Source organism: Berghia stephanieae, chromosome 10 (genome assembly GCF_034508935.2).
Source record: "Berghia stephanieae isolate SIO BIC M18660-M18661 chromosome 10, UCSD_Bste_1.3, whole genome shotgun sequence".
NCBI lineage: Eukaryota > Metazoa > Mollusca > Gastropoda > Nudibranchia > Aeolidiidae > Berghia > Berghia stephanieae.
The window spans coordinates 203,177-212,805 of NC_088369.1; the positions used below are offsets into that span (position 1 = coordinate 203,177).

The window sequence follows — 9,629 nt, forward strand, 5'->3', positions numbered from 1 at the left end:
TTGTATTGGCCGACGCCTGGGTTATTCCAGTCTTCCCTTTGTATTGGCTGACGCCTGGGTTATTCCAGTCTTCCCTTTGTATTGGCCGACGCCTGGGTTATTCCAGTCTTCCCTTTGTATTGGCCGACGCCTGGGTTATTCCAGTCTTCCCTTTGTATTGGCCGACGCCTGGGTTATTCCAGTCTTCCCTTTGTATTGGCCGACGCCTGGGTTATTCCAGTCTTCCCTTTGTATTGAATAGGCTCTAAAGACAAATAACCCCGTAGGGGGTGAATAAAGGGACATTTATTCTTTATCTGTATTTTATTTTAAGTAAGTATATTATTGAATAAGCCAATGAATAAATGTATATTTGATCGAAAATCTATGAATCTATTCGCTCAGACTAGCAAATATTTCTTCATATCAGTCATTCATTATTGATTCATTCATCCAGTCATTTTGCAATATTTGTTCACAGTTCTTACCAGGCTGGAATGAAAAGTATTGACGCCAAGTAAATATTTCCGATTACATTGAGCTCATCAGTATAACTATAAATCAAAATGTGTGTGATTTAATCTTCCATTAGATCACCAAATGTAGTTAAGAAGCGAATTTGAAAGAACCCCTACCCCAACATGTCGGTCGAAAAAATCATACCAAAAATGAATGCAATAAACAGAGTGTTGTTTGATCTAGCACCCTACTGCAGAGAGACGTGCACTCACAAACATTCATGAACGGCTGAAAGGTGATTCTGGTGGCTCGTGGTCAGGTATTCGAACAGTTCAAAGATGGGGTATGTACTTTCCTGGTACCTGTGCTGTCTCCACCACCATTAATGAGCAGACTGGCACAAGCTGCACCAAGCGAAGTAAATCAAGAACAAATTTTGACAAACGTAACTGAGCCAATCGTCAGATAAAACGATCAGACATTTCGCAAAGGCTTGGAATTTCATAGGGAAGACTTGGATGTATTGTTCGAGAAATCCTGAGTTACAAAAAGGTATTTGCCCGTTGGATGCCGAGAATGCTCATACAGATGCATGATCGCTTTGAAAGAGAAAGTTTTCTTGAAATCGTAGAACACCCATCTTACAGTCCCGATTTAGATCCAAGTGAATTTTTTCTTTTCTTAAGACTTAAGAGACGTGTCTAGGAGGGAAATTTTGGCAGTGATGGCGAGATGCAAGCGAATGTGCCGAAGGTGTCTCCGTGGTGCCGACGTTTGCCACGTGAATTTCTTTTCGAGGCGATGCAATACTGGGCCCGTCATCGGCGGCCCTGTGAGGATGGGAATAGTGAGGCCATGTTGAATGTAAAATGATATCGACAGCCCTGTGTAGATGGAATGGTGAAGCCATGCTGAATGTAAAATGATATCGGCGGCCCTGTGTGGATTGAATGGTGAGGCCATGCTGAATGTAAAATGATAAACAGAAAGGACAGAAACTAAGCTTTGTTTTGATACCTTTGTCAATTTCTCATCTATTATAGTTTTGAAAATACATGAACGGCGTCAAGACTTTTCAGCCTACCCTTGTACAAATTTGATATCTATCTAATTTCACGTTTATTTACAAAATACAGTCTAAAATAGTGGTCATGCAATATTCTTTACAATTTTCACCAATTTTTCAATTTTTATGAATACATTACTACAATAATAAACATCATATTATTTAAACATGCAAATACAGTACTTTTATGTTATATCATTGCCAATATTAAATAAGATAATGAATTTTTGAACAGTGGAATTTTAACTTCACTCATAACAATATTCATTATTTTGATACAATTAGCGAGGGGGGGGAGGTCGTTGTTTGGGGAATTCCATAAATAATTGGTTCTGTAGCATTAAATTGCGTGCTATCAATTACTGGACTGAAGAGCTCTTGAATGATCATTGGGAAATTGGGGCTTTCAATAGGCAAGCAATTCTTATTGATCAGTTAACGTTACAGAGACCGGGACAAGATCCGTTGGTGTGAGTTTCATCCTCTAATGTTTAATCTATGGTTTCGCTTCTCGCAAAATCAAGATTGAAATTGATTGAAATGTAAATGATAGAGCCTAAAACTGGTTCATCAGGAAACCATAGAGCTAAATTGATTCAGAAATAAACAAAAGAGCTTTAATTGATTGATAAGTAAACATTAGAGCTAAAATTGATTTATAGGTAAACGACGGAGCTAACTAGTCATTTATACAAAAAAGCTGAAATTGGTTCCTAAGTAAACAGCAGAGCTAAAATTGGTTCATAAATAAACAGTATAACTGAAATTGGTGCATAAGTAAACAACAGAGCTAAAATTGGTTCATAAATAAACAGTATAACTGAAATTGGTTCATAAGTAAACAATAAATATACAAAATTGGTTCATAAATAAACAAAAGAGCTAAAGTTGGTTCATAATTAAATAGTATAACTGAAATTAGTTCATAAGTAAACATTAGAGCTAAAATTGATTTTAAAATAAACAAAGGAGCTAAAATTAAATAAATAGTAAATTATAGAGCCGGAGTATATCTCGGTCTCAGTATAGTTATAAGGACAATAACAAAACGGATGATAATAATGTGCAACATTTAATATATGAAATGATATAAAATTGCAATCTGCTTCATTTAAAAACATGTGATACAACATATTATAATATATAGTAAGAATGATAATATTCATGTTTGAACAATATACGGTTACTTTCAAAACCAGCTAAATCACATCCAGGCAAAATGAGTAGAAACTCTCGTTCCATCAATTATTGGTCAATTTATAAACACAAGATTAAAAAGTGAAGCATGAAAAGACTCAATGTGTTATTTTAAAAAGGCATAAAAGACAAATATCTTCCTCTTTTAGTCACAAAATGAATGTGTGATGGCTTAAAAATAAAAAATATTTCAAATCTCTGAAGATAGTACAAATGCGGCCATGTGGTCTTGTGGAATGACACTCGCTTTCGGATCGGAAGGTCCTGGGTTCCAACCTCGCTCGGCGCATAGTTGAGTCTCTGGAAAAGGCTCTTTAGTCACATTCTCTTACCGTACTCAGGTGTAAAATCAGTACCTGGCCGTTAACAGCGTGGTCTCTGTCGGAAAAGATTGTAACATCGCCTAACGTGTTTCGTGTAGCTGTTGGTCACGGACCTTTTTAAAGCGCTTTGAGTACATTTAATGGATATTGCGCTGTATAAAAGCTGAAGTTTAAGCTCAAAGCTCAAGCTTTACAAATTTACAAAGCAATTTTTTTCTTGTAAATGCAGTTTAAATTTTCAAAACATCTCAATTAAAGACAATGTCACATGAACAAATTGAAAACAAAGCTTCGATAAAGAACAAAATACTGTAATGTTTGTTTTTGTTCATTAATTTTTTTACAGCCCAAAACTTCGTGAAGCTTGATGTCACTTTCACGTGTATTTCAAACCACTTTCTCCTCATTTTGTGCGTCTATGTGGTCTAGTGGTTTGACACTCGCTTTCGGATCGGAAGGTCTTGGGTTAAAGACTCGCTCGGTGGATAGTTGAGTCCTTGGAAAAGGCTCTTTACTCTCGTTCCCTCACCGTATTTGTGTGTAAAACAAGTACCTGACCGTTAACAGCGTTGTTTCTGTCGGAAAAAAATTGTAATATCACCTAACAAGGTGTCATGTCACGTCCTATATGTTCAATGTTGCTGTCGGTCAGGGACCCCTTGTAAAGCGCTTTGAGCACATTTAGTGGATATTGCGCTATATAAAAATTCAAAAAGCTCAATTTTTTACATTATATATTATTGCCAGGGCTATATCCAACACGTTTTGTCAGATCATCACACAAATTAAGATATAAATCATTTTCTATAAATGAAAGAAATATGCAAGTTAGCAGGTTCTAAAACTAGACATCTCATATTATTATTGGAAAACTTGACAAGTTAGCAGGTTCTAAAACTAGACATCTCATATTATTATTGGAAAACTTGACAAGTTAGCAGGTTCTAAAACTAGACATCTCATATTATTATTGGAAAACTTGACAAGTTAGCAGGTTCTAAAACTAGACATCTCATATTATTATTGGAAAACTTGACAAGTTAGCAGGTTCTAAAACTAGATATCTCATATTATTATTGGAAAACTTGACAAGTTAGCAGGTTCTAAAACTAGACATCTCATATTATTATTGGAAAAGTTGACAAGTTAGCAGGTTCTAAAACTAGACATCTCATATTATTATTGGAAAACGACAAGTTAGCAGGTTCTAAAACTAGATATCTCATATTATTTTTGGAAAACTTGACAAGTTAGCAGGTTCTAAAACTAGACATCTCATATTATTATTGGAAAACTTGACAAATGAACACAAATTCAAATAGTGGGTTCATTTGTCGTTTTTATAATAGAGAATTATATTTTTGCTGCTTTGATGTTACAAGAAGAAGACAACGACTATAATGTGTAATCAGTCTCGTATTGTAACTGTGAAGAGCCTAGTGGTAAAAGTACTTAAAAGTCACAGGAAGTTAGTTGTGACAAAATGGAGGATAAAATATGTTTTATGCCATATAGAGTAAATAAGAATGAAATTGTAGTATTGAGATAGGAGACTTATATTGTGTTTTATCATGAACAAAATTGGAGAGTGAATTGAGGTGATGATGCTCTAAGTTTATCCCAGATTCGCTCAAAATCATGAAAATGTGACTTAAGTAGTTTTAATACTGGGGTCTTCTAACAACACGTTGGTATTTAATTTATCAGCTTTGAGTTTTTATATAGAGCAATATCCAATAAACGTTTTCAAAGCGCTTTACAAGCCAACAGCAATATTTAACATGTGGGATGGGACATGACGAGGAGATATTACAATTTTTTCGAACAGAGACAGCGCTGTTAACGGCCAGGTACTCATTTTACACCTAAGTACGGTGAGATAATGTGAGTAAAGAGCCTTTTGCAAGGACTTGACTATGCGTCGAGTGAGGCTCGAACCCAGGACCTTCCGATCGGAAAGCAAGTGTCATACCACAAGACCACATAGCCGCACAATTTTACTGATAATATTCAATTGACTAAAAAAACAAGTAAGGCTACACCTTTCCACTGGTTTGATGTCAGGATGGGTTAGATTATGAAAAATAGAATTTACAATTACCACGATATCTAACTTGGTTTTATATATATGTTTTATTCATAATGAATACTTCAAAAGCATTGCATCTTTTGAGCGCTCAACCATATCTCGAGGTCTAAAGATGCATCTTAAACAAATTGCTGGACGAACATGGATGTCCTATGTTTATTGGACGGTGGTTTCAGATGGCTGGGATTGCTCTGGGAAAAGATCATCCTCCACACGAGACACAAGAACTCTTTTCTGGAGTAGTAAAGAGAAGGATATTGATGAGGAGAATAAACCTATCTAGAAGTAAAAAAAACATTGCTTGAGTTTTGCCGTGTTTAGAACTGACAGCTTGTTCTTATTCCTATTGTATTTTAGTTGTAAAAGCCTTTCAAAAGCAATGTGTGAGTTTCAAGTGAGAATCTATGTATTATGACACGTGTCACCTTTTCATTGACTTAATGGCAATACAAAGGATATCATAGCACATATTCAGCAGACATCTAAAGCGCTTATTATTTAGGATACAATGTCTAAGAAGCTAAACTTTCCTTTTCAAAAAGATTTATTGAGTAAAGGAGACCTAAGCAGCTCTGTAGCTGAAACCAAAAAATCGTATTTCTACGGATGTTTCGTTGTACTTGGCAGGTCTGTAATTGTAATATCCCGTTTTTAAAATTATTTTTAAAACATTTCAATGAACAAATCAAAACACTCCTGAATAGCGTCTTCCACAGATTTCCAAACAGACAAAAAGTTTTAATTTAGCATCATCGATTATTTAAAGTTCAAATTCAATTTACAAAATCATATTTGGCCATTATTTTTTTAATGAGCTTTTATACAGTGCGATATCCACTACACGTGCTCACAGCGCTTTACAAAGGGTCCCTGACCAACAGGAACACTTAACGTGTAGGACGGGACATGACGCCTGTTAGGCGATATTACAATTTTTTCGGACAAAGACAACGCTGTTAACGCCCGGGTACTCATTTTACACCTGAGTACGGTGAGCCTTTTCCAAGGACTCAACAATGCGCCGAGCGAGGCTCGAACCCAGGACCTTCCGATCCGAAAGCAAGTGTCATACCACAAGACCACATAGCTGCATTATACCCAATTGGGTTCTACTAATCTAGAATTCCCTGTCCCTCACAACCAGAAACTCTCCAACTTGTAACTCGTTCAAGTCCAATTTAAAGACTGAACTGTTTAAATTAGCCTTTACTTAATTTAGTTTAAAGTTCTACAAATAAATCGTTTAGTGCTGTAGTTTTTATGTTATTTTCCCTTTGTGAATTTGTGTTTTATTGTAACGCGCCTTAGAGGGGTGTGTCTTTTTTACGAAATCCGACAAAGTTATGGCAAGTAGGTAGCAGTGGGGAGTGAACCTGGGACTCAGGGAAGTGTACACCATTGGGGAGTGAACCTTGGACTGGGTTTCGGTGGGTTTCGTAAAAAAGTAATTATTGCTTTTTTACGAAACCCGCCGAAACCCTACAATATCCGGCAAAGTTATGGAAAGTAGACAACTGTGGAGAGTGAACCTGAGACTCGGGGAAGTGTTCACCAGTCGGGAGTGAACCTGAGCCTCTGGTTATCGGCGGGTTTTAGCGGGTTTTGTAAAAAAGGAATCATTGCTTTTTTACGAAACCCGCCAAAACCCAGTCCCAGGTTCACTCCCCAATGGTGTACACTTCCCTGAGTCCCAGGTTCATTCCCCACTGCTACCTACTTCCCATAACTTGGTCGGGTTTCGGCGGGTTTCGTAAAAAAGACAATTAGAGCATGAATTCATAGAATTTGCGCCCTATACAAATGATTTATTATTATTATTATTTATTATTATTATTATATTATATATTATTTATTATTATTTATTATTATTATTATTATTATTATTATTATTATATTATTATTATTATTATTATTATTATTATTATTATTATTATTATTATTATTATTATTATTATTATTATTATTATTATTATTATTTTATTATTATTATTATTATTATTATTATTATTAATTATTATTATTATTATTATTATTATTATATTATTATTATTATTATTTTATTATTATTATTATTATTATATTATTTATTATTATTATTATTAATTATATTATTATTATTATTATTATTATTATATTATTATATTATTATTATTATTATTATTATTATTATTATTATTATTATTATTATTATTATTATTATTATTTATTATTATTATTATTATTATTATTATTATTATTGCAATCTTCTAAGCTGTCCTGAACAAACCTTTAACCATAATACCTTGTATCTTTTGTCCCCTTGTCGTAAAGTCTGTTTAATTGGTTTTATTCTCCGTGCTTGGGTCACCACTTTGGTCGTACCCTACCGTCAGATCGATACCAGGGCCGGGACGATACCAAGGCCTCCACGTCTTGATCCGGTATCGAATATCCTCAAAGAAGAAGAACGCGGGAAGATGAATTACGCACCCAGCCTCTGACAATAACCATGACGAAATGTACAGGATGATTCTGAGGATGTAAATGTTTGTTTTTGCTTTTAAAGGTTTTACGGCTCTTGCAACACATTTAGGTCACATCAGTACCAGTAAAAAGGAAGAAAATTGGATAGTAAATAGTTCTAGAATTACAATTCAAGCACCCAAGCAAGAAAAGGGAAGACAGAGGGGATTAGTTCTAGGGAACAGATGTAGAGTCCAGGAGCACACTATCAGTGTACTTATTTTGAGATCACCCAAATGTCTCATCTTGACACAAGCACGTGTTCCCAATAAAAGGAACACACTCAAATGTTTACAAATCATAAAAAAGATTTTTTAAAATACAATACATAACAGAGAGATGATTTACAAGACAAAAATATCATCTCCCAAGACCCTAAATACGTTTGACTGTTTCCCTCCCAGCAAGGGTATCCAGCCAGGGCCAGGACAAAACCAATAAATCCCATTCCAAGACAAAGACAGAAAAACATTGGAAAACAGACACACGGGGATAGGAGACACAGCAAGGACCTCTCTGACCTGTCTGACCAGTAATCAGAAGGTCTAAGGTTCGACAGATTTTTGGGATGTTTGTATTTTTCAGTCTTGCTTTGTCTGGCACCTTTCATTCACACTTGTTCAGATCTTTATCTTACACCGGTGCCTGCTCCTTAACTTCTTAACATGAATTGATAAAACATCGTGGCACAATAAAATCGCATCTTGTAAAAATGCAGCAATTTAAAAGATACATTCACTAAATTGAAACTAAATTGAAATCATGCAGTGTGGTTTGTTTTTTTTTTATTGACACAATTCAGGTTTGATAACTCGAGAGCTGGGTAAGATTTCATCAAACCTTTTTTTTTTTGCCACATGTGTAGAATAATTGATTGATTTAAGTGTGTACACGGTGCGTCCTTCGGTAGCTGTGCTATGACGTCATCAGTAGAAAATGGTAATTTTGACATAATCGTTGTTTATTTTGGCTTTGTCCGACATGATTCTCGAAAGTTTATCTTATTTAACAAGTCAATCAAAGGATGTCAACTTGGAACATTGCCTGGACACTGTAAAATTCTCTGTCACATGACTCATGCTGTAACAGACTTGGGACGAACTGGAGAGATCCTTGTGGCTTGTCATTCTAAAGGGTCTATCACATGACTCATGCTGTAACAGACTTGGGACGAATTGGAGAGATCCTTGTCATTCTAAAGGGTGAGGGTTACGTGGAGAATTAGATCGGATAATTGCGCACACGATCACAAGTAAGATATCGTGGGATAAACTTTAATAAATTTGAATTAATATGTTGAAAACCAAACTGATGTCGTTGCAGCAGTTCTTGAAATACACCAGCCTAAAATGTGTCAATGATTTAAAATGTGTCAATGATTTAAAATGTGTCAATGATTTAAAATGTGTCAATGATTTAAAATGTGTCAATGATTTAAAATGTGTCAATGATTTAAAATGTGTCAATGATTTAAAATGTGTCAATGATTTAAAATGTGTCAATGATTTAAAATGTGTCAATGATTTAAAATGTGTCAATGATTTAAAATGTGTCAATGATTTAAAATGTGTCAATGATTTAAAATGTGTCAATGATTTAAAATGTGTCAATGATTTAAAATGTGTCAATGATTTAAAATGTGTCAATGATTTAAAACAAACACACTGTAAATTACGAGTTATATAGAAATAAACCTTTTATACTCATGGTGTCATAACTCATCTACCAAACGGCGCATAGTGTTTAAACTCATATCAATAAAAAAATTATGGCAAAAAAACCGTTTGTTGAAATCTTATATAGCTTTGGAGTTATTTAAATCTGAAATGTGTCAATAATATTTAAATAACACACTGTATTTCAAAGTCTGGCTTGTTGTATAACAAAAAGGTGGGACCAATGTAACAGTTACACATTTTTTTTCAATCTCTATATTTGCGTGAAAATTGGAATTCCTTTTGTGGAATTGAACGGGTGTACAAATTTCCAGTTTAAAAAATGGTAAGTTTTCAAC

General features: G+C 34.6%; 1 protein-coding gene across 5 annotated transcripts in view; it reads right to left on the minus strand.

The window, feature by feature from the left end:
• Positions 1-284: 284 nt before the first annotated feature.
• Positions 285-9,629, minus strand: part of LOC144956010 (uncharacterized) — a 24,328-nt gene continuing 14,983 nt past the window's right edge. For 4 of the 5 annotated variants that reach the window (XM_078886285.1, XM_078886283.1, XM_078886287.1 and 1 more), the window contains exons 3-4: positions 7,395-7,624; positions 285-5,347 (exon numbers count right to left, since the gene is read on the minus strand). In XM_078886285.1, coding sequence (XP_078742411.1) covers positions 7,429-7,624 — 196 coding nt within the window. In that variant the 3' untranslated portion in view covers positions 285-5,347; positions 7,395-7,428. Of the gene's footprint in view, positions 5,348-7,379; positions 7,625-9,629 lie in introns of all 5 variants that reach the window. The other variant, XM_078886284.1, reaches the window with a different exon arrangement.